General features: G+C 41.0%; 1 protein-coding gene across 19 annotated transcripts in view; it reads left to right on the forward strand.

The window, feature by feature from the left end:
* ADD3 (adducin 3) overlaps window positions 1-25,116 on the forward strand; it is a 184,497-nt gene that overhangs the window by 132,421 nt on the left and 26,960 nt on the right. For all 19 annotated transcript variants that reach the window (XM_030568095.1, XM_030568093.1, XM_030568099.1 and 16 more), the window contains 8 exons: window positions 4,838-5,061; window positions 15,776-15,914; window positions 17,521-17,672; window positions 17,825-17,905; window positions 19,494-19,643; window positions 20,716-20,859; window positions 20,951-21,049; window positions 22,498-22,680. In XM_030568095.1, the coding sequence (XP_030423955.1) occupies window positions 4,867-5,061; window positions 15,776-15,914; window positions 17,521-17,672; window positions 17,825-17,905; window positions 19,494-19,643; window positions 20,716-20,859; window positions 20,951-21,049; window positions 22,498-22,680 (1,143 nt within the window). In that variant the 5' untranslated portion in view covers window positions 4,838-4,866. The remainder of the gene's footprint in view (window positions 1-4,837; window positions 5,062-15,775; window positions 15,915-17,520; window positions 17,673-17,824; window positions 17,906-19,493; window positions 19,644-20,715; window positions 20,860-20,950; window positions 21,050-22,497; window positions 22,681-25,116) is intronic.

Genomic DNA, 25,116 nt, shown 5'->3' on the forward strand with positions numbered 1-25,116 from the left:
GCGAGCCCTGTCCCTGCGGAGCTTTAGGAGAACCTTGTGCACCAGTGGGAAGGATGGAAAGGCGTAAAGCAGCTGGCTCTTCCCTGGGATTAGGAAGGCTTCCAATATCAAGCCCGGGGCGAGACCTTGGAAGGAGCAGAACCTCTGGCATTCCTTGTTCTTGCGAGAAGCGAAGTGGTCTATGTGGGGAAAGCCCCACTTCCGGAAGACAGAATGTATAATGTCCGGGTGAATCGACCACTCATGATACAGAAAAGATCTGCTGAGTTGGTCTGCCAGAGTGTTCCGAGCCCCCAGGAGAAAGGACGCTACAAGGTCTATTGAGTGGGCTATGCAAAATTCCCACAGTTGGATCGCCTCCTGACAAAGCGGGGAGGATTGAGTTCCTCCCTGCTTGTTTATGTAGTGCATGGCCATTGTGTTATCCGTAAGCACTGAAACACAATGACCCTGCAGATGTTGCTGGAATGTCTGGCACGCCAGGTGGACTGCTCTCAGTTCTCGGACGTTTATGTGCAACGCTAGCTCTTGAGATAACCAGAGGCCTTGCGTGCGAAGATGGCCTAGGTGAGCCCCCCAGCCGAGAGATGATGCGTCCGTCGTTAGGGACACTGAAGGCTGCATCAGATGGAACGGCAGTCATGCATACACCAGGGAGAGTGTTAGCCACCAGTCGAGGGAGCCTAAAATGCTCTGAGGAATGGGGACCACCATGTCTATGGTAGCTCTGCCTGGGCGGTAAACTGAGGCGAGCCAGGTTTGAAGGGGACGCAGGCGTAGCTTGGCGTGCTTGGTTACAAAGGTGCATGTGGCCATGTGACCGAGGAGGCTGAGACAAGTGCGAGCTGAGGTCGTCGGAAAGCTTTGGAGGCTTTTTATAATTGAAACTAATGCCTGAAACTGGGGTAGTGGCAGGCAGGCTCTTGTGAGTTTGGAGTCTAGAATGGCCCCAATGAACTCTATTCTTTGTGTGGGCACTAGAGTAGATTTCTCTAGATTTATCATCAGGCCCAATCGCCTGTGTAGGTCCATGACGATGCCCACGTGTCCAGTGACTTGGGCCTCGGAGGTCCCTTGAATAAGCCAGTCGTCTAGGTAAGGAAAGACATGTATTCGCCGACGACGGAGGAAGGCAGCCACTACAGCCGTACACTTCGTGAACACGCAAGGCCAAACGGGGAGAGAGAGAGAGAGAGGCCAAACGGAAGGACCACAAATTGAAAATGTTGGCGGTGCACCATAAACCGTAGGTACCGTCTGTGCGGGGGATAAATAGCAATGTGGAAATATGCGTCCTTCATGTCGAGAGCAGCGTACCAGTCTCCGGGATCCAGGGATGGGATGATGGTCCCCAGGGATACCATGCAGAACTTCAACTTTTTCAAGAACATGTTGAGTCCTCGCAGGTCCAGGATGGGTCAGAGACTTCCTTTTGCCTCGGGGATTAGGAAATATCGGGAATAAAATCCCTTGCCCCTTAATTCCTCCGGTACCTCCTCTATAGCCCCGATCGAGAGGAGCGTACGAACCTCTTGCCAGAGGAATTGCTCGTGAGAGGGGTCCCTGAAGAGGGACGGGGAAGGCGGGTGAGAGGGAGGGGGCGAAATAAATTGGAGGTGGTATCCAAATTCTACCGTGCGTAGGACTCAACAATCCGAGGTTAATTGGGTCCACGCAGGGGGGGAAGGAGGAAAGGCGGTTGGAAAACTGAAGGGGATCCTGGGGAAGGACTGGTGCTCTGCTCTCGGGCACACCTTCAAAAGTTCGGTTTAGGGCCCGTCGTTGGTTTGGCGGGACCGTTATTTGGTGCCACGCCAAAAAAACTTCAAAATCAGACTTCAACGAGAAACTGCAGAACTGGAATTAATTTGCAAACTAGACACCATCAAATTAGAACTGAATAAAGATGGAGCGGATGGGTCATTAAAAAAACTAAAAACTATTTCCACAGGCCAATTTTCCCCCCTACTGTTACTCACACCTTCTCGTCAACTGTTTCAAATGGGCCACCCTGATTACCACTACAAAAGTGATTTTTTTTTCCTCCTGCTGATAATAGCCCACTTTAATTGAATGGTCTTGTTAGAATTGGTATGGCAACCCACATCTTTTCATGTACTCTGTATGTATATATATCTTCCTACTTTATTTTCCACTCCATGCATCTGATGAAGTGAGTTTTAGCCCATGAAAGCTTATGTCCAAATAAATTTGTTAGCAGCACAGCAACTGAGCAACTGACCTTGCTGCTAGATGGGTTAAGGACCCTTATATAAGCTCAGAGAGGAGGAACCCCCTTATGCAGCTTACCCAGTTGGTCATGTATCGCGGGTCTGGGTTTCCTGCAAGTCCCCAACTTTTTGTATCCTTTTGCTAAAGAGGAGAGGATGAGGCAGTTGTAAAGATCTAAAAACCATACATGTTTGTCAGTGTGTCTGTCTTCACTTTTTTATTCAAGATGGGAAAAGAGGAACTGCTATTTTCTATTTCTAAAGCATGTATCAAACTGGATAATATAGGAGCCTTTCCTTTTGCCACCGGAAGATAGCCATCTCTGTGGGTGGAATGTGGGAGTTGTTTAAGAGTGCAAAGCAACTTCACACAAGTTTAGGACAAGGTATGAAATCAGCTGTATGGTGCAGTTTAAAATGCAAGCAGAGTGTAATTTGCCCAAATGTCTATTTGGGTAAATTATAAAATACTGAGATTAACATGCCTACTCTGTGAAAAATGCCATGGGATATTCAATAATCACAGGTGTTCATGCCTTCAATTTTATATCCATGTGAAAAATGGCACCTCCAGTACCATGTGGAAAGTATTAGTCTGTTAGTGACTCGGAAGGAAGATTTACAACTATTAAGTCACAAATGACATGTCATGCCAGCTGCCTGTGTTTGAGGTCTCCCATGTAAGTTATGGCCTGAAATGATATGCTATAGGCACTGTACACAGACAGTGCATATGTCTAGTTGGAGTTCCAAGGTTTAAATGTTACAGCCTTATTGACTAGACAACATGTTAGAGAGAGAGAGAGGAAGAGGAGTGAAGAAAAAAGTGATGTTTCCTGCAATTAGAAAATCTCTCTTGGGAAATCTAGGTATTCCCAGTCACACATTTGATTCTTTTCTTTTTACAGATGTCTAGGCTTTACTGTCACCACAAGCATGTATTGTAAAGTAACAGACTAGAACTAATTATATCCCATAGACCTTTTAAAATGTTTAAGTATGACTTGTGTGCTCAATTTTTTTCTGAGACCAGCCAAGTGGATTAGCAGCAGAGCAACAATTTGCTACTTGGTTACAGGAGCAGGAGCATTTTAGGAAATCTAATTCTTGTGGATAGTGCAGCTCATGGGAAGAAAAAAGCAAGTACAGAGTGAGATTTATAGTTTGCCGCTCTTTCAGGATGGGCTTTTGCGAGCCAATTAACAGAATAGCTTTGGAGGTGATCTGGGGCTAGTTGGTTGGCCAAAGGATGAGTTCAGCAATTTTGAATCTGTAGTAAAAAGAAAAAATAGAGAGTCTGGTGTAATTCTGTTGTAGTTAACTTTGTGTTGTGGAAGAGATTAAGCTCATATTTTGTTTTTAATCCTCTATTTATCTAGCACAAATATATAATGCATAAGGATTTTTAGAAATATTAGTTTCTTTTCCTGAACGAGAGGACAGGGAAGCTGAAATGGGATGAATACTTAGCTCATTGTAAGCCAGTTTGTGCCCTTGCACTTGTCACAAGTCCAACAACCCTCTATTTCAGTAATCACAGTCGTGAAATCTGGAGTTATTTCTTCAGAAATAACACAAAACTGAAAAAACATCACTGAGTCCTCTCCAGCTTGAAGAATAAGATTCCTGAATTTGTGTCTGAATCTGGATCTCCATGAGTGGTGTTTTCAGATTTCTGCTTAAAACCAGTTCAACAACATTTTCACAGATACTCTTATGAGGCTTTTAAAATCATATTTTAAAATCAAGTTTACATGAAGTTTTTTCCCCAATACAATTTATCAAATTTCAGCTTGGGCAACAAAGTGTCTTATAAAAACACACAAGTGGAAGAAAATTAGCACTGTGTATTTATTTTTAGTGAATATTAAAGCTGCAGTCCTGGGGAATTGATCACATGATCTCTTCCCTTCCCCCCTCCAGTTTCTTCAGTTTTTGATTATAGTCTTCTCAGGGTTGAGGCACCATCTGGAGGGCTGTAGAGATCTGCTGGGAATCTTTAATGCAAGCAGAGCTTAATCTTTCCTCTGAAGTTACAAGACGGCTTGGAAATGCTGTAATTGAGAAATGCCCTTACTTCCTTAGTTAAAGTTAAGCAGTGAGCTATGAGCGTGTAGTTATGTTGTATAGAAAAGGTCCAATATTGTAATAACATTTAGCAGAAGTTCATTGTGTCAGAAAGTGGAATTACACAGGATGGTGGGTTGGAGGCCAGAGAGTGAATGAATTTTTATAAAATGTTGAGGGGGAGATCTGTCAAGGTGCATTATGCACTTTCCCAACATTAACACTTGTTTTGTTGAAATGGCTGGTGCTTTTTAAAAATTTGAATGAGAATAATTGAGGATTATAAAATCATAACTGACTGCTTTAAAGTGCCTTTAAATAAATAAATGGTTGTGTTATGTAATTTCTGTTTTGTGTGTTGATTTTTTTGGTACATAGCTCCTCCCACCCCTGACCCCCCAGTTGCTGCATTTTAAGCAGTTATCATTTGTCTTCCTACTGGGGAGGAGAGAGGATTGTATTTGTCCAGTTTTGTAAGAGCTATTTGATGTCTTGTTTTTAAATGGCATTAATTCTCTCCTGCCCTCTTATTGTTCCAGGTGACGAGCATAACCTGCAGCATTGAAGCATGAGTGCTGATGCCAGTCAGGGGGTGATCACCACCCCTCCCCCTCCCAGCATGCCTCACAAAGAGAGGTATTTTGACCGCATCAATGAAAATGACCCAGAGTACATCCGTGAGAGAAACATGTCTCCTGATCTGAGACAAGACTTCAATATGATGGAGCAAAGGAAGAGGGTCACTCAGATACTGCAGAGTCCTGTGAGTAGGATTAAGGAAACAAGATTTTTTTTCCCCTTTCCAGAGATTAACTCAAAAACAAAACAGCACAAAAGAAAACTTCTAGCTGTAATGCAGTCTGAGGAAATATCTCAGGCCATGAAATTTTTCATAAGAACAGCCAAACACGTTTTTTGTTTGCATAGTTTCAGTGTATGAACAAACTGCCCATTATTGGTTTTCAAATGATGTTTTCATGGTGTAATGCTTCATTAAAGAAGTACAAAAGTAGCTAGCTGGCGACAAGACACTTGATTAAAACTTAGAAGCAGGGAAGAGAGTGACAGAGTCACTAGCCAAATGTGAACAAACTAAGACATTTACACACACATCTGCATTACATTTTTATTTTGAATATTTGACTTACCAGTTGCCTCAGCAACACTTTTACCTTAAATAAATAAATAACATTTTTTTAAATTGTGCTTTCGAGGTGTGTTTAAAAGCTAAATTGTTCTTTGGGTTCTTGGAAGGAGTAATGTGCATACTTTACAACACTTGCATTCATGTGCACCTCATGTAAATTCAGCACTTGTACAACTGGGCATATTGGTCTGTTAATTCCATCAGAAGTCCTGGTGAAAGCAAATGACTCAGACTTGGAATTAGTCTTAATTTATGTACTATTTGGCATTAACCTGGTGAGTAGTCTTGAAAATCCATGACATGTCTGAAAATAGCAGTGGGGCCAAATATATTCTGAAGCAATTTTTATCTTTTGAATCTGTTTTGTTTTCAAATTTTCTTTTCTCATCTGTTTTTCTATAATTAGGGGGAGGGATTTAATTTCTTGACCTTTTTCCATGCATAATAAGATTGCAAACAGCTGTTAGTAATCTCCATATTATAGACACTCATGAATAATAGGATTGTTCACTAAAATGTTACCTTGGAGTGCCTTTCAGATTCTGCATTAGGGTGACCAGATGTCCCGATGCCCCTATATCAAGTGGGACAGTCCAGATATTTGGGGCTTTTTTCTTACATAGATGCCTATTACCCCCCCTCATTCTCTGTCCCGATTTTTCACATTTGCTATCTGGTCACCCTATTGTACATATAGATTTGAATCTACATATGCAAACCCCATGATTCAGGAATTTATTATGTTCAAGTAACTTTGTGCAACTTTAGTTTTGCAACCAGGAAATACACTAAGGGAGTAATGCGTAATCATAATAAGTTGTTAGAAAAATAATTCAGTTCTCGAAGATAATGATTGGACTCTGACCTATACTACTAAACTATTCACAAACAAGGGGAAGTGGATATCTCAAATTCTTAAACAATCAGAACAAACTCACCAAATTTTCAGCTGGTTGAGAGGGATAAAATGAGATGCAATAAATTACACTGGGCCAATATGGTTTCTTACACAGTGTTCTTGTATTAATTTAAATGCAAAAAAAGTGCTGAATCTCATAGGCACTAACCTTAGTCTTAATGGATGAGAGATTGTTTGCCCAATTTGCCAAATGTAATCAACTCCTGTTTGTTGTGATCATGCTGCTTTAGATATGCAAGGTCAGCCTGAGGATTTAGGGAGGGTTTGGGAGATAGTACTCCCAAATTTAGCTGACTTGTTTAATAGAACATAGGAAGACACAAAAACCTAGAGGTTACTATCTGCCTCCTGCTGTGGGAGAAGCTGAGCCCACAGCTAGAGCCAGGAACCATTTATAGATGCCAGTATTTTAAAGTTGGCCAAATAAGCTAGGCGCTGGGGGCTGCTAGGCCTTGAGATGCTGAAGAAGAAAACTATAGCTGTGTGTGATCAGTGTCTGACAATCTAGTCAAAAATGAGAAGCTATGCTTGACCTACAGACATCTGTCAGACCTGAATCCCCTTTCCCTGCTTCCCTGTTTCATTGTTGAAATGGGGAATATTCAAATATCTCTGCTACAATTCCTTCTCTGATGGAATAAACAATTTTTAATATAGTTTCCAGAGGAGAGAATGTCCTTAAAGCAAATCTGTTCACAGATTTAGGGACAGTGACAGAATTAAGTTTCTCCATGGATATATCAAGTGGATTACTTGAGATTTAGCTTCACTTTCTTTTGGGTCAGAAATGAAAACAACTTGATCCCTTCTGAATGTGTTGTCACAAAAATACCAGAAAGCTTCTGTCCTATTGGCAGTCTGCTCAGTATAAGTCCAAGGTTGGAATGACCTGGGTATTGCAGGTGATGTTTTTGAGATACACTGGAAGTTACCTTATGCAAGAAGCTTGCAAGAGCATGCCTGTATTTTGTCTGTCTGGTGTCTCTGGGTTATTCCTTTTTGTGGGTACTAAATTCTTTTTAGGAATTTAGAAAAATGAGAAAAATATATATAATATATATTTTTAAAAAGGCTTCTTTGCTGGTAACGTTTTAAGCCAATTCTAGCATGTAAAGCAATTAAAATATATTCAGGTTAGAGAAATATAGTCTTTAACTATGAAGTGAAATATAGTCTTTAAAATATAAAGCTTACGTGCGCAGGATTGGGTTGTCCAGACATCCCTGCCCTTTCTGAGGGAGGAATTTTGGATTGAAACACTAAAGCTGAAAGGATGATGATCTAGGTCGTGCTGGTAGAATCTCCTATGCAAAACACTACAAAGTATTGGGGAGTTCAGTTATTCAGATTTTATCTTCAGAACCAAGAAATCTCTTACTGCTTTTAATTGGAGAATCCAATTAATTTAGTAAGAAAACAAATGAGAAAATGTTTCAGAATCTGCTAAGGATGTAAGTTTTTTGGGAATGATGCAGTCACCACCACAATGTTTGTCCAACACCTGATATATAGGGGCTCAAATTTTAATAGGAGTCTTTGGATGCCACTGAAGTGGAAATATTAATAAAAGGGGCCTATCCAGTTATCTTCTCAGAGGCTTTTTTCTTCTTGGCATACCATTAATTCTCAGACAAAGATAATCATTTTATACTGCAGGTTTATGCCAATGTTTGACAGAGGCTAGAAACCTGTAGAAAAGAGTAACTCATGACATTCATTGGCATAGGTGCAATGTGCCCAGCCATTTAATGGCATCACCAGCCAAGTGGAGAACTCGTAGCCCACCATTGAAAATAAGTCAGTGGGCACTTGACAGTGATATGCAGTGTAGTCTGTAGTTGACCACAGCTGCATCGTGGGTCATTAGAAAACCTCCATTTAAAGAGACTGGTCACACAGTTGCCCTGTCCTGTTCAAAACTAGTTCAGAGATGACTACAGGTGCCTTGGCCAATCAAAACCTGGTGGACAGATGGTTGGGCCAATGATGAGAGGGTGATTAATGACTGTTGTTGACAATTCATTGCACCAGGCAGATTCCAGCGTCATGTCTTGTGGTAGCATAAATGACCATAAAGGGCTTCTAGTAGTCAGGCGAGCTGATGGGTGGTCAAAGAGGTCTGATATGACATTACTTGACATGTTAACCTATGCCATTACTGCCTGATGAAAGACACACCAGATATTCAGCATTTCCTTTGAAGAGCTCTGTATGCGTTCTTGATGCATTATTGCCTGAGTGGTATTAACAACACTAACATTGGATGCAGCCAGCCTCACTAGCTGCAATCTGATATTCAATTTCCAGTTCCTAAGTAAAACAACTGAGAGCTGCTGAAAAGCATCTTTATTACACCTGCCTTTCTCAGTGTCCTGCACCCATCCTGATCCAGTTTTAGATCAGGAGATAGCACAGAAACAGATTGATTATGCTTCTGAATGATCTCTACTTGGCCATGGACAATGAAGAAACATCCTTTTTTTATTCTGCAGGATCTTCACAGCAGATCATGCTCTTTTATTTCTGGACTGCAGGAATGAACAGCAGTTTTCTGAGATAGAAGCTGAGGTGCAGAAGAACTATAGCTCTCCTCCATTCTCTTCCCCCATTCTAGTCAATAGATATGTCAAACCTCTAACGGAGACCGTGGGACACCAATGGCTTAAATATGCAGTTGACACACAGCAAAGTATCAGATGTCAACACTGTTCCCCACAGACTAAAGAAACTAAGTAGTGTAGAACATACTGACTCACAAGGGTGCTGTTAGTATATTGCTCCAACTACTGTGTTGGCTAGGTGTTACATATTGGATTGGGTGTAAAGTCTTGGTATTTGATTTTGAGAACTCTCAAATAAACTGGACCCAGGATATCTCAGAAACCACTTCTCCCTCCATGGTAGCTGAAATCCTGAGAAACAATAGAATTCTCAATAGCCAGGTTGATACTAGTGAGAGCTGAATTCAGAGTCTTTTAACACACAGCTGTGGAACTCCCTGCCACAAGAATTAGAAACTATCAGAAAAGTGGCCACCTTAAGAAAAAAATGCAAAACACAGCTCCTTTCCACTAATAAACAGTTTAAAATTTTCTTCCCATTCTTAGAGTTAAGGGAGTTCAGAAAATTGTAGCTTTGTGTAGGTAACCTATTTGGAGTGATGTAAAATTCTAAGATTCTTTTGTGACAATCATGAAATAAACACGTACGCAACTATGTAGGAAGGCTAGCATGCTGCAGTTGGCATTCTCAGATCAAAATTATTAATCCATATTTGCTGAAGATTGACACTCATTGATGCTACAAGGAAAAATGTTTGGAAAGCTGGAAGGTTGAAATTAAGCTAAGTGGTCATCTAGAACCCCCAGAACAATGAAAGCTCTTTAACAAGCTTCCACTACTTTACATTGCTTTAAAATGGAGAACATCTGCAAAGTTGTAGACCAGGAAATAGGATCATAGTATCCTTAGGAGACTTTTCAGACTACTTGATAACAGTTTAATTATGGTCTACAACTCAGAGGTTTTCGGGTACAAGTGGTGACAGTATAAGCCATCTGCACTCCACAAGAATATTTAAGGTCTTGAATGTTACCCGCTGCTACCTGTTTGAAAGTCATAAAGTTACGATCAGCTGGGTCTCAGTCCCCTACTAGCACCTCACTGTACTGCTGACAAACTTTTAATCTAAAACTGTTTGAACGTATTCCAACAGTACCTACAAGTTTACCATTGTAAGGTTCAAATAATCTCCGTGTCATTAATTATAAAACTGCCAGGACACTGTGCTTGTTTGAAACTGCATCTTTATACCTAAACAGATTTTGTTGCTTTGTGTTGTATGTGACATCCGCTCTCTTCTATATTACATTACAAAAAAAAAAGTTGGGGAAAAAAAGACTTTCAAAGCTGAAGAGTCAAGTACTCATAAATTAGAGAAATCTAGACTTGCCTGTAGATTAATTTGATCCCTTTGTGCACATGCATTATAATGCACACTATTTTTCCCATAACACACCTGCTGCATTCAAATTTTTTTTCATTCAGTCTGTTGCCTCAAGCCTTATTTAATGCACATCATCCAGCTTCTGCACTGAATACAAAATGTATTCATTTTGTTTTGGGTGTTTCTGTGGCACTTTCATAATATTTTGAGTGCTTCGCAAACAACAATGAATTCATCTTCACAACACACCTGTAAGAGTAGGTGGCATTAATGTCTGCATTTTACAGTTGAGAAACTGAGGCACAGACATTAAGGCTAAAATTTTGGGACCCCGACTTGAAACACCTAGGGTTTTCAGTCTATATAACATCTTTATTGTATAATGGAGTATACTTTGTATTTTACATCACTGTGTTTGAAGAAAAGCTGAAAATTTGAAGCCAATACTGTCTACAGGAGCTAAGATAGGTGGAATGTATGTGTTTATGTATTTGGAGAGAGTTGGTCTTGTGTTGAGATGACATGAAGTATTTAAAATACTTAAGGCTTATTATAAGATGTTACCCTGATGATCTAGTTGAGATCATTGCAGAGACCAGAACTAGAGGATATTTTAAAATTAATATTATACAAAGGTTGTGAGGAATAAATGGACTGAGTGGATTTCCAGGTGAGGTGATGAGTCTAGTAGTAGTTTTGTATGTAAGCATAACATTGTAGGACTGTATGCAAGTTAATAAATTAAAGGGGTTTTGTGTTTAGGAGTAGCCAAAAGCTGCTATTATAGTCAGTCAAGATTTTGCTGATCTGTTTGCTTTTCTCTTAGACATGGGGGATTTTTTTGTTTTTGTTGCTGTTTTAAACCAACACAAGACATTTGTTTGTGGGATTTTGCTTTAACTTTATATTGGATACAAAGAGCAATTATCAAAACATTCCAGATCTAAAGGGCTTGCAGACTGATTCTGGTCCTATGCTACTGTTATATAACTAATCCAATTTTAGCCCATCTGTTCTGCAAGGGCCTTTCTTTCTCACATGTGTAAAAGTGAAAAACCTGTTTTTCCCTTCAATTGTTGTGTGCTTATATCCTTCTCCTCTCCCTGCCAGCATTGTGGCCAAGGAATGGAGGCAGAAATGGCAGTCCCATCCACCAGCCAGTCAGCCCCAAAATGCAGAACAAGCGGTTTTATTTGATAAAGAACAATGTCTAGCTCTTTAAAGTAACTGATCAGGAAAGCCTTGGTAATCCTGTAGCAAGCATTATCCAATCTGCCTTTGGGCCCTGCCGCTGCCTCAGTTTATTTCTTATCTTGAATCAAACCACCACACCTGGTGTTTTCACAATATTATTCACCTTATGGATTCGGTTTGTTATCATACAATAGTAATCAAAACCTTCCTTCCTTGGGCTCAGTTAGACCTCCCAGTTGATAATGGGCTTCAGCATCCAAGCAGCCCTACTTCTAGGCTCAAAGGTCTTTCAAGTCCTTTATCAGGGCTTCCCTTTGCTTACAGCCCTCCTATCAGGCTAACAGTCCTTCATAACTCTTCTAGCTGGGGCTTCTCATCCAGGAGGCTCCAGCTTTCTGTAGGTCCCTCAGCTGAAGCTTATCCCTCAACAGACTCCCATTCTTAGGTCTCTCTCCCAAAGCCTTTGCCTGGGAGCTCTGAAGAATTGTCTGCTGAAAAGAAGACAGGGCAGATGACCTGGCTTCTAGTCACATGCTCCCATCACATAGCTCTTGGTGTCATTCCTTTCACCTGGGGAGGCAGGCTAAATTTGGCACAGGTAACGTTAAGCTCCAGTCCCTTTGCAAGGGGTGACTTACTATGTGATAGTTCCCTGTTGAGGACTGCAGAGACACTCCTATGGATGCCTCAGAAGCTCAACATTTAAATCTAAGGAGTCACCTGGACTGGTGCTGCATGAACCTAAGGGTATGTATGTCTTGTATGTCTTGCAGAAACAAGAACTACAGGTACCCAACTACCTTTTCTAGAGGCATTTACACCAAGGTGGTATAGTGGGAAATGCTCATATGCCTGTCCTGCCACATGATGCCTCTGCATATGCACATGCAATCCAACATTGCACTGGCCTTTGTTTGCTGCCATGTCATGTTACAGACATATCTAATTTGTTGTCCACCGTTAGCTCTTATGCCTCTTTCAATAGTGAATTGTAGTTTTACATTTATTTTTCACCAGCTATACTAGTTTGATGTTTTTTCCGGGCTGAGCCTACCCATATATCCCATCCACATTTCTGACGTCTCTACATACTTCTGTATTTCTCTGTCCTCACAGGTGTCTGCAACTCCTCCTCCAAATGTAATGTAATCTATCAATTTCATTAACAAATTGTCCTCTTATTGTATATTGTCTTTTCCTTGTCCCATGTCTCAATTTTTTTATAATTTTGTAGGCTTGTCTTCAATGCAAAGTAAACTGGAGTTATTACTTGAATGTTGCTCTTAGCTTGAGTCCCAGCCATATACTGAAACCCTTAATTTGAGTGTTGTGGTGCTTTTAATTCAAGTTGGCTGGCATGTCAGGAGGTATGGGCCAAAGCTCAGGATGGCAAAACTCATTAGCTGTTAACATGACCACTGTACAATGTGGATGCAGTTTAGCTGCATTCAGTGTCACTAGTCCTCCAGTTCCTTCCCATAATTCCACTGTTGTGCCCTGAAAGTACAGAACAAGTTCTCTCATAATTCACGGGGAAAGAGTTCATAGAGCCAACTGAGCTTCCTGCAGCACAGAGCCATAGGATATGCTCTGGTGAGCATTAATGGAAGTTGAGTTCAGAACGCCTCTCATAACAGGTGGGTATTTTGTGGGTTTTTAAATGAAAGCTGCAGAGTTGGTCTTCGCCTCAGCTGTAATGGGCTGGTTTTCAGAGGATTGTTCATCCTGCTTTTGTGCAAGTGTCTTAAGCTTGTTTTACCTCTTCCTCCTCCTCAAGTAGTTGTTATAGGCCACATTTTCAAATCATGGCTCCTATTTTATATGGAAATACTTGCCTGCACATGTTTAACACTATCCATGTATAGTGATTAAATCTATCATTTGACTGCAGTGCTGATCGCACTTTTTTTTAAGAGGTGTGCATACAAATAGACTAGTTAGAAGATCCTCTGAAATGCTAGTCCATTGTATCTGTTTCAGCCTGAAGTACTTTTATAAATTTGAAGCCTGTAGGGCAGTGGGTCTCAAATTTATTTATTTATTTATTTATTTACTGGCGACCCCTTTCAGATTGCAAGCCTCTGAGTGCGACCCCCTAATAAATTAAACACACTGTTTAATATGTTTAACATCGTTATAAATGCTGGAGGCATGCAGGGTTTGCGGTGGAGGTTGACAGCTTGTGACCCCCCATATAATGACCCCGAGGGGTCCCGACCCTCAGTTAGAGAACCCCTGCTGTAGCGAATCCTAATAAAGAATTTTCATGTAGGCTGAAACAACTTTTAAATCCCTCACTTAAAACATTTTCTTCATAGGACTTGAATAACATCATTTTTCATTCCTCTGACAATTGCTACTGTTTGTTTTCCTGGTTAAGTGTTCTATTGTCAAGTACTAGATCTCAAATGACTCAGGCCCTTTCCACTTGAAAAATGTCTGCTTTGGGCTGTATGTGGAGTGTTTATATCTCTTTCAAAATGTAAACTTTGAACATAATATTTTAAAATAGATCAGGAATGGTCTACAATGTACTCATGAATTAAAACATTATAATAGGTAACTGAAACAGGCAAAAAAAAGCCCTTGGGCTCCAGTCCTGCATAGGCAAACATTTGCATCTGCAGGGATCCAGTTGCAAGATGCCCCCATCAATAATATTGGGCTAGGTCTTATGGGAATTTGTCCAATAAAAAGACAAAAATATTATCAGGGTCTCATAAGAAGTATGCACTCGAAGAAAAAAAGTTACCTACCTTTTGTAACTGCTGTTCTTCGAGATGTGTTGCTCATGTCCATTTAATCCCCTGCCACTCTGTTGGAGTTGTTGGCAAGAAGGAACTTAGAGGGTGTAAGGTCAGCAGCACCTGATCTACCATGGCATGAGGGCACCACAGCCAGCCCTACAGATGCCGCTACAGCAAAAGTTTCTAACAGCTGTGTCTAGATGTGCGCGTGCACATCTAGAATAGAATGGACATGAGCAACACATCTCGAACAACAGTTACGAAAGGTAGGTAACCGTTTTTATGTGATAAAATTGTCTTTCATTTTAGATAAAGAGTCAAGACTGATCAGAAATAGCACAAAGTTTTTTGAATTTATAGACTCTTTATCTTGAAATATATGGTACACCACCACCAATTAAAAAAATATTTCAAAACGGAATGGAAACTACACCAATGAGATATAAAACAGACTTATGTCAGTATAACTGTGTTTCCCAGGAGCATGGAAACCCCAAACTCCAGAGCAAAGCAATTATACTGACCGAACTCCTGGTGTAGACATAGCTGCCACCTCTCAGGGAGGTGGCATATCTATGCTGACAGGAGAAGCTCTTCCATTCACTTAGGCAGCATCTTCACTAAGTACTACAGCAGCTCAGCTGCATCACTGCAGCTGTGCCTTTGCAATGCTTTATGTGTAGACAAGCCCTTAATCTGACCATTCTATATCTGAAGCAGTTTAATGAGGAACAAAATGAAGTTACAGTAAATTTAACATGGAAAGGGGTTAAGAATCATAGAATATAAGGGTTGGAAGGGACCTCCGGAGATCATCCAGTCCAACCCTCTGCTCAAAGCAGGACCAATCCCCAGACAGATTTTTACCCCAGTTCCCTAAATGGCACCCTTAAGGACTGAACTCACAACCCTGGGTTTAGCAGGCCAATGCTCAAACCACTGAGCTATCCCTCCCCACCCCAATTGTAACATTGCTGATGGTTTTTAAAATGAGTTTTAATATAAGTGCTATGGGTTTACCAGAATATTACATATTTTGGGATCGACTGAATAGTCCCTACTGTACTGAAATTATGATGATTGCTCTAGTCAAGTTAGTATTGGTAGGTGTTTTCTTCCACTATTTTTTAAGCTTCTCCAAATAAATCAGTTATATAAAATTGTTTCCTGTCCCTAAAGTAACTATATTTTAGTAGATTGCCATTCTTGAGTTCATGAACTGCTGAATAGGCTCATAGTTCTGAACTTTTAAGCCATCTCTCTGGTGAATAGCATGTTCCTGCCCAGGGATGATCTTGTGGAGAAAGCAAAGAACTGGAAGATCTAGGTTCCTTTTTCAACTGTGCCATAGACTTCCTCTGTGACAGTTAAAGTTTTTCAAAGTGATGAGTAACTAAAATAGGCTCTTATACTGGGAAGTGTTGGTTAACCTTAATAGGTATTGATACCTATACCCTGCCTATAATAATGATCTCACTACTATCGAGGAAAGTTTATCCGAGTGATTCTCAAATGTTTCTGCAGGCCTTCCGAGAAGACCTGGAATGTCTTATTCAAGAACAGATGAAGAAGGGCCGTAACCCAACTGGACTGCTTGCATTGCAACAGATTGCCGATTACATCATGGCAAGCTCTTTTGCAGGTTTCTCTTCATCTCCGCTGAGTAAGTGAACAACGTGTATAATTGCCAATATTTTTCTAAAATTCTGTCTCTGTTTTACCAGATGCTGGGACCTCATCCTTTCAACAGAATTTTTGCCATGTTTTTTAATCTGTAAAGCAATACAGATTGTGGTCTTAAATAATTTTACTTTTAAATGTTCTCCCTCTAATATTTGGTATCAGAAAAGTTATAATTTCTAGAAATTGCTAATAGTCAATAAGTTTTGCAACTTATTGCAGCAAAACTAATATCCAATCTCATCATTTTACTATGATTCACATAGATAGTAACATGACAACTAACCTGGCAGCAATTCACTGTAGTATACTTGCCTTTAAAATTTGATAGGAAGGAGGAACCTGTTCAAATGCATGATTAGATGTTACTTTCATGCTCCTGGCAGCTGTGTGTTTAGTCTATTGGTAGCTATTAGCCAAGATGATCAGAGGTGGAACCCCATGCTCAGATGACCCTAAACGTCTGACTTCCAGAGCAGGGAGTAGAAGACTGGTGGATTACTCCAGCTGTCATGTTCTGTACACTCTCCCTGAAGCTTTGGTACTGGCCACTGTCCGAGACAGGATACTAAACTAGATGGGCTGTCAACATGATCATGTGTGGCCGTTCTTGAGTATTGTGTTCTTAGGGGCCTGATTTTCAGCATTGTGAGCAGTCGCATCTCCCACTGAAATCCAGTGGGAGCTGATAATACTCAACACTTCTATTGTGTGACTTTGGACAAGTCACTTTAGGTGAGTTTACAAAGTGAGTGGCAGAAAGGAAAATAGAATCCAAATTTCCTGCCTTCCAGTCTTGTGGACTATCAGCTAAACTAGATGTTCTCAAACTATTGTCCTTGAACCATTTGTTAGTGGATTCTGGAAAGGTGGCTGGTCATAAGGTACTAACTCTCTTCTTGTTTCTATCTGTTAAATCTTATTAAAACATAGTATTTAATATATTTTAACTTACTTCCTATGTATTCAGATGTTGTAGTTGCCACAGACATATTATGTATTTGTGAAGGGGAGAAGGAGTGGTCTTCACAGTCATAAATGAGCGAGGAGGTGCTCCATGATACAATTTCCCTATTAAAATGTGTTCTGTGCTATTAAACAGTTCTGCTGCAAAAGTTCTCGTTCTTATATCCTCCCTCATGACATCTCTAGAACTAACTACAGTGACTCAGAATGAGAAATCTAATCAAATGGCTATTCAAGTCTGCAGAGCTCAGTAGGAGCGTTATTAAACAGCCTGTAAATGTAGCTTAGCTTACCAGTACAGGAGGTCTTAAAACACTGGAATCTGTCCAGAAGCGCGTTATTTTGAGACACAGGATAGTTCAAATCTGAGTAATCCTCTGTCACTAATTCATCCTTCCTTTCTTCTCTCAAAATTTGGAGACTTTCATATTATTTTAGGGTATATTATAAAAGTTGCTAAGGCAGTCCTGGAAAACATTACACCTCTGCTGCAAGCCTAGTCTAATGATATTATCTTTTGGCCAAAACTGAGATTCTGTACTACAAATGTAAGTGTACTGCTTTTGGAGAATTACAGAGAATTTAATTGTCCTATTTGCCACCTATTTTTTTTTTTCTTTCAGGCCTTGGAATGGTTACACCCATCAATGACCTACCTGGAATAGACACCAGCTCATTTGTTAAGGGAGAAAAACTTACTCGTTGTAAGTTAGCCAGCCTGTACAGGTTGGCTGACTTGTTTGGATGGGCACACTTAGCAAATTCCTACATCACAGTGAGTATTTTTAGGAGTAAAAATGATTACTTGCTTCTGTGTGTTTTCAGCTATATGTTTGAAATTAAACCGTAGAAAATTAGAATTAATTTTCCAAATGTTATTCAAGTAAATTCAATAATAAATCAGAAATCATTTTTTCTCCTTTGCAGGTAAGAGTAAGCAAAGAACAGGACCACATTCTAATCATTCCAAGAGGTCTGTCTTTTTCTGAAGCTTCAGCCTCCAATTTGGTATGTGCTTCACTTACACTAATAATAATCACTGAAGCTTAGATTGTTTTCTTTAGTTTTGCAGCTAATGAAGAAGGATAGTGGCATCAGGTTTTTGTTTACCCATTCTGAAATTCATATAAAGTCATCTAGTGAACAGCAGATTAATTTTTGGGATTACACAATCCTGTGCTCCTGAACACTTCTGTCCAGATTTTCGATCCACTTTCACTGCTTTGGTTCCACTAAAACTTTAATGTTGTCCAGCAAGCTTTTTGCATTTTAGCTGGGCTCCCACCGATCCACAAAAGAAAGTCCAATAGAATTTGTCAACTACTTTATTAGTATAACAGCAACCTCTTATGAGTAATCCATAGTGCTTTGATCTTCAAAGCACTTTGCATGCATCAATCCACATGACATCCTTGTCAGGAGTGAGGCATGTATTATTATCCTCATTTCACAGTTGGAAAACTGGGAAACAACAAAGTTAAGTAATTTGTCCAAGAACAAAAAGGTAATTGGTATAAGGGTTCTTAATTCAGTGTCTAGACTACCAAATTAGGCATCTCATGGTATGAAAGAACTGCAAAGTTTGTTACCCAAATTGTCATATCTACTGGTGAGTCTTACTGACAATTATTGGAAGGGAACAGAAGGTAGGTAGCACAATATGGTCAACTTCTAAAAGCAGAGCCGAAAATATAACCATAAGAACTGGATCTTGTATGCTGCTTTTCTTGCCTCTGTTACTCTTTTCTCTCCCCCCCCCACCCCCGCCTCCTCCCTAACAGTTTGGGGATTTTTTTTATTTTCATGACTTTTATTTAAAATGCTTTAATGGCAGTTGTTCTGAGATTGAGTCTTTGTTTTCACATTAAGTTGAATTAAATTTTCAAGTTCAAATATGAGAAAATAGGAGGTGTAATTTATAATATAACACACAGTACATTAATAGTTTGTAAAAATATGTAGTTCATCTGAAACAGTTATCTGAAATGTTCAGTTTTAACATCTATTGCTCTTAACCATTTTAGTTTGAGAATTTATTTATCGTTATCTGTACGCTAAATATATCTATGCAGGTTGTGCTTTGAACAGAAGCTAGTTACTGAAGGCTCTCATACAGGCTTTCTACTCCAATTGAGTCTGCTTGGTGTGCTACACTACCATCTCTTCCTTTAGCTAAGGGGCAGCCAGATCAAAGAGGAATTTCTTTCTGTTTATCAGGATCTGGCCTTTTTCATGGCTATTTCCACCATCTGGCAAGATCTTTAACAGCAGGAGGATTTGTATACTTAGTCCTGGCTTCCCTAATACTTCTAACTGTTATTTTACTGCATGTGGTAAAAAGAAAATCTTAGTTTGTTTAGGCAAGATCAAACTAAGCACAAGTTTAAGATCAAATATGATAGCTGTTAAATTGATTCTGTTTCCTCTCCCCCTCCCTCCCGTGATGGTACCTACTGAGCTATACGTTGGTTTGTTTTTGGGGGAGGTGGGAAGAGGGGGGAGTTGTTTTTTTTGTTTTTGTTTTAGTTGATTCATGGCCACTTAGTCATGGCCAACTTACAGTAGTTCCATGAGTTTCCTTTGTTTGATTTTCCAGGTTAAATTAAATATCTTAGGAGATGTAGTTGACCAGGGGAGTACCAATCTGAGCATCGACAATGCAGGATTCAGTCCACATGCTGCCATCTATTCCATGCGCCCTGATGTCAGATGTGTGATACACATACACACCCCTGCAACTGCAGCTGTAAGTCTGTACAGTTCCTAACATGGCCTAAAGAAGAAACAGTTTCAAAATATGAAAATATATTAAGATGTATATTATGAATGTAAATCTAGTAGGTATGGATCAAACTCTCCTCTCCACAGTTTTATACTTGTGTAACTCCATTGACTTCAGTTCAGTTACTCTTGACTTTCACCAGTTTAAGGGGCTTATTCTTCAAGATTCTGAGTGACCTGAGGGTACTGAGCACTTTGCTGGAATGAGCCATTCATAAAATGAGGATCGGACCACCTCAGTCATAGTGAAGGAGGAATATGTACAATTTAGGCCAACGCTTATTTTAAATCATCTCAGTACTACATAACGTATTCTAAGTCATGATGTGGATGACATGAATTGCATTTTTAAGAGGTTATATTATAACACTGTTCTGAGTATCTCTCAAAGTTATAGCTAAACTAGAAGTCAAAAAAGGGCAAAAATGAGTAAGAGGCTGGACTGAACTAACAAATAAAAGAAACAAGGAGATAAGTCTGTATAGCATGGCTAGAGATGAGAAAAGGAAGACATGATTGTGTACCAATATTTGAAGAGTGTAAACATCAGGAAGGAAGAAAAATTGTTGAGGGTTGATGTAGAGTAATGGGAATGAAGTGAGGAAAAGATGCATTAATATCAATTGCCAGGGAAAGCTTGCTTATGGTGCCATCTATTATGTGGCATAGTCCCCCAAGTGAAGTGGTAGCAGTGCTCTCACTGTATTTTAAACTAGACTGGATAAAGCACGAGAACAGTATCTACTCCATATTGAGACTCTTCTTATCTAGCCAGCATATAGCCAAGACTTCACTTTCATTTAAGAATATAGGTGGGACCAAATGGTCATGATCCACAGGTAGAGAACCCATGTACTGGAAAAAATCCTATAGGGAATAATCTACCACTAATATGGTGAATTTCTGGATGACCTAATAGTTTAGTTATAACTTTGGAAGCTTAATCAGGAAACGTGTGGAACAGGGCACTTTGTACAGAACTCTGGTTTAAATGTTTGTTTTCAGAAACTTAAAAGCGATAAATTTTCTTGAAACAGGTTTCATCTATGAAGTGTGGTATCCTTCCAGTCTCTCAGGAAGCTTTGATTCTGGGAGATGTTGCTTACTGCAATTACCAAGGATCTCTTGATGAACAGGAAGAGAGAATTCAGCTTCAGAAGGTTCTTGGGCCCAGTTGCAAGGTAGTCTCAACCTTTATTCATGGTTTTCATTAATCATTTGCATGTACCGTACCAGTTTCTACTATTTAACATTAGTGTTTTCATTTACTAGGTTCTGGTCTTGAGAAATCATGGTGTGGTAGCCTTAGGAGAGACGTTAGAGGAGGCCTTTCACTATATTTTCAATGTGCAGCTTGCCTGTGAAATACAGGTAAGAGAGATGCCTTGTCATTATTTAATTTCTGAAGGAAATACTTATGCCATAACGAGTTATTGCAATGGATAGACCTGACTCCATAGGGAGGAAGTTCCATTATTGCAAAGTATTCAACAGAATCTCTGCTACTAGATGCAATATTTGACTACAATAAGTGGATCAAATCTGTACCGCCGGACGCTTTTGAACGGGCACCAAAATCTTTTTATTTACTTATCATTATTATTTTTTTATTTTCTTCTTTGGAATCTTAGCTTTGCAATACCTTGACCAAGAAATTTGGACCTTGACAAAAAATAGACTACCCCGGTGTAGAAGTTCTGTGGGCTAAAGAGGAGATTTGTTTCTATTATAGCATGAAATTCAAAGCATGTTTCCGTTTACTTCCTTTTATGTGCACAGTTAGCAATATCAAAACCACTCTGGGTATGAACGTTAGTTTAGGCATCATGTGTTGGCTTTGCTGTAGAGCACATTGTGTTCACTTGAATGACTTTATCCCATAGGATAGTATCATTCATTAGAAAGTCTTCCTATTGCAGTGCAGCATTGCGACATGATACCATTTCATGAAAGTTATTTTGAGAGCCATTAATGCTTTGCCAACTAATGTGTTGAAAGCCAGTCAATCTGGGGGGAAATGTAGATGGATCTGTAATATTACAGGGCAAATCTGGAGTCCCTCCTATCTAAATACAGATCATCCATGTGAAACTGTAACAGTGCTTTCCACGGTGGACAAAATAAACTTCAGGAGCCTGTGTCCTGGGGTGCATATTTCTACACCCTACAGAGTATAGATCCATGAGCGTTCCCTGCAGGCTGAACACAGTGACTGTTAGAGGAGGAGGAAGGAAACGGATCCATCACTCCTTACCCTGCATAGAAATAGAACACACAGTCTGTGGATACCACTAGATCCTCTGTGGTCTGATTGAAGAATTCCTTCCCCCCTCCATCCTCTGTCCTTGTGGAGATTCATAGCGCCCAACTCAATTATTCAAGCTCAGTGTTGGGATGAGAAAAAGAGGATTTTCCACAAAGAACACAAAGTGGAGGAGAATGGTGTATTGCAAAATAAATTAAGCAGAATCCAGAAATCGCTTGTTAGTGTCTTAAGTAATTAATCAGACATAGAGTTGCCTTTCTCTCCAATGGTAGGGTACGTCTGTATGAAGATTAAAGATATTTCTCTGTCTTCTATAGCTAAAAGTACATTGTTGAGCATGTAATAAATAATTGAAGTTTATTGCATTTACTCCTTTTACAGCCATAATTATTAACTGATACTTCTCATTGTAGTGAGAAGAAAAGTAACCTGAAAATATAATTGCAGCCAATTTTATGTTTACAGTTTTTCCCTTAAATTCAGACAAGCTGAGAATTCTACACCCAAAAAATTATCTATAAAGAAACAAACTACTGTGTGAATATTGTTGCAGGTTCATGCATTAGCTGGCGCAGGTGGAATAGACAATCTTCTTATACTAGACCTGCAAAAGTACAAGCCTTTCACACACACTGTGGTAGCAGCTGGAGGAGTTGGAGTTAATATGGGCTCCCAACAAAAATGGAAAGTTGGGGAGCAGGAGTTTGAAGCGCTCATGAGAATGCTAGACAACCTGGTAGGTGCACAGTTATAACAATACAAATGCAACCCTTGAGAGTTTGAGTGCCTTTTACTCCTCCACTCGTGGGATTAGGTCCTATGTGAAGGAATTGTCTGTTTGATTTTCTTTATAAACTTGAAAATGAAATGTGTAAATGAAAAGTAGTTTTTTTATTGAATATTTAATATCTCCTGTATCTGAACATTTGACTTAGTACAGAATATTTAAAAAGAAAAAATCTTTCCATATCTGAAGCCTAACACAGCAGAATAGTGAGAGCTGGTTAAGCTAAAATTTCTGTCAGGACACTATGTCACAAAGGTTTGTCGTTTCTCTGTATAAAGCTGTGTTGCTGCAACATACATTTTCTAATCATCACCTTAGTAAATATACTTGGATGCTTTCATTTTTATTTTGTTATGAATTGTAGTGTTTGTTTCTATCTTCAATCAGGTTTTATCTCTTTAATTTTTAAGGACTTGGAAGAAATGAAGTTCAGTACTAATTATTGTTGTTCAAAATGTAACGAAATATTAATTTCAAAGCAAGTGATTTACTGATAAAATAAAAGCAAAGCAAACCAGGGTACCACTTGCATATGAGTGCAGTGTATAAGACTCGGACATGAATTACGCTATGTGCTCAAGCAGGGAGGTTAGATGACCCCTTGCTTTCCTGTGCGGAGTACCTATATCACGGGTCACAACACAGCAACCAGGGTATTCTCCCTCACTCCGCTCAGGCAACTGCTCCCCCTTTCACATGGGTGGGCAGGGAGTGGGATGTGGGTGGAGCTGGGGCTCCACTGGACGTGCTAGGCAACACAGCTCAGCTGGTATGGAGGGGCAGAAAAAGGACTGATAGAACGTACTACTTTCTCTCCATGCTCCTCTTCTCCCTCCCATCCCCCCATTGGAGCAAGGGCTAAGCAAAAATCAAATGATGACTGTAGGTCACCATCTGGTCCCTGCTCTGCTTCTGTGCTTCCCCTTACTCAGGGCAGAATTCCAGAGGCCAATTTAGCTCAAACTATATTGTTACTACTTCAAGTGATTGCTCATGTGTATTCCACAATAGTTGTGCGTGCTCACCACGTGCATTGGTGCCGTTAGTTTGTTTGGTACCTGTCGTCAGTGAGCCTGGGTTGGGGCATGCCCCAGGATTTAAGTCGTGCGGTTCTTGTTGGCGTTTTATGCCAAGAAGCGACCCGCACACAGACTGTTTGCGCTGCTTGGGAGAAACCCATATCAGCGACAGGTGCAAGATTTGCAAATCATTTAAGCCTTGGATCAAAAGAGAAAGGGACATTAGGCTCCAAGCCTTTCTGATGGAGTCGGCGCCGACTCCAACCCCAGAACGACACTCCGAGCCAATACCAGGCGCCACGATGTGAGTACATGGTGATCCGCCGGTGCCATTGACCATCGGCACTGCTCCCTGTCCACAGGCACAGCAGGAGGGCCAAGAAGACTCCCTCCTCGCAGCGGCACCGAGGGAATTCTGGGACAGAGGCTAGGCCCATGTCGGGCAGTCCTCGATTCCCACTGGGCCCTAAGCCTCTGACTCCCGTAGAGCGAAGTAGCTCAGCCCTTTCAGAACAGGCCTCTCCAGATGTCCAGATGCCATTCACGTCCGAAGCCCTCCAGGCGCTGGGACATCTTGTCCATGCTAGTGCCTGGAGCGCCACTAATGTCGGCCCCATGCTCCAGAGGCAAGCCTCCACTGGGATCTCTGCAGTCGCCCCCGACTCAGTATCGGCCTTGATCGAGGGAACATTCCCAATGCTGATCAGTGCCCAGTGTCTGCTCGGGGCAGAGTCCACGTGGATCGCCCTCGACACCGACTAGACTCTCAGGCTGGGTTCCAGCCAGCCGGGACTCGTGGCACCGGTCCTCCTCAGATAGCGGATATCGACAGGACCGCAGCAGATGTCGTCGTTGGTCCTCATCCCAGAGAGGGTACCGCAGTTGGTCACAGCACGGTTGTCAATGCCGTTCCTGCTTGGGCTCCCACTCCAAGTCTCCACCAAGGCACCGCAGCCCCGGGTGTTGATCCCTGGTGTCTTGCCATCATGGGTCTGCCCGTCGAGGCCGTTCACAAAGCAGCTATTACCGTCAGTACTGGTCCTCCATTCGAGATCGCAGTCCCATGACTGTCGCAGATCCTGGCACCGCCGCTACTCCCTGTCGAGAGACCGCAGCGGATCCTACATCAGCCCAGTCTCCATTTTGTAGCAGTCTTTCAGTGGGCCAGACCGGCCAACCCGGGCCGCTGGCCCCGCCGGTGCCATAGCAGGTGCAGTGGCACAGAGTGTCGTGGCCGGTCCAGTGGTACCAGTGGGTACCGTGGCCTCCGGCACAGCCCCGGGTGGGAGCTCGGTTGGTGGCCGGAGCTTCGAAGGCACCGTCTGCCTCCCTCTCCAGACCCCCGACAAAGGAGTTGGTGGGACGC

Source organism: Gopherus evgoodei, chromosome 7 (genome assembly GCF_007399415.2).
Source record: "Gopherus evgoodei ecotype Sinaloan lineage chromosome 7, rGopEvg1_v1.p, whole genome shotgun sequence".
In the NCBI taxonomy this organism is placed as follows: Eukaryota; Metazoa; Chordata; order Testudines; family Testudinidae; genus Gopherus; species Gopherus evgoodei.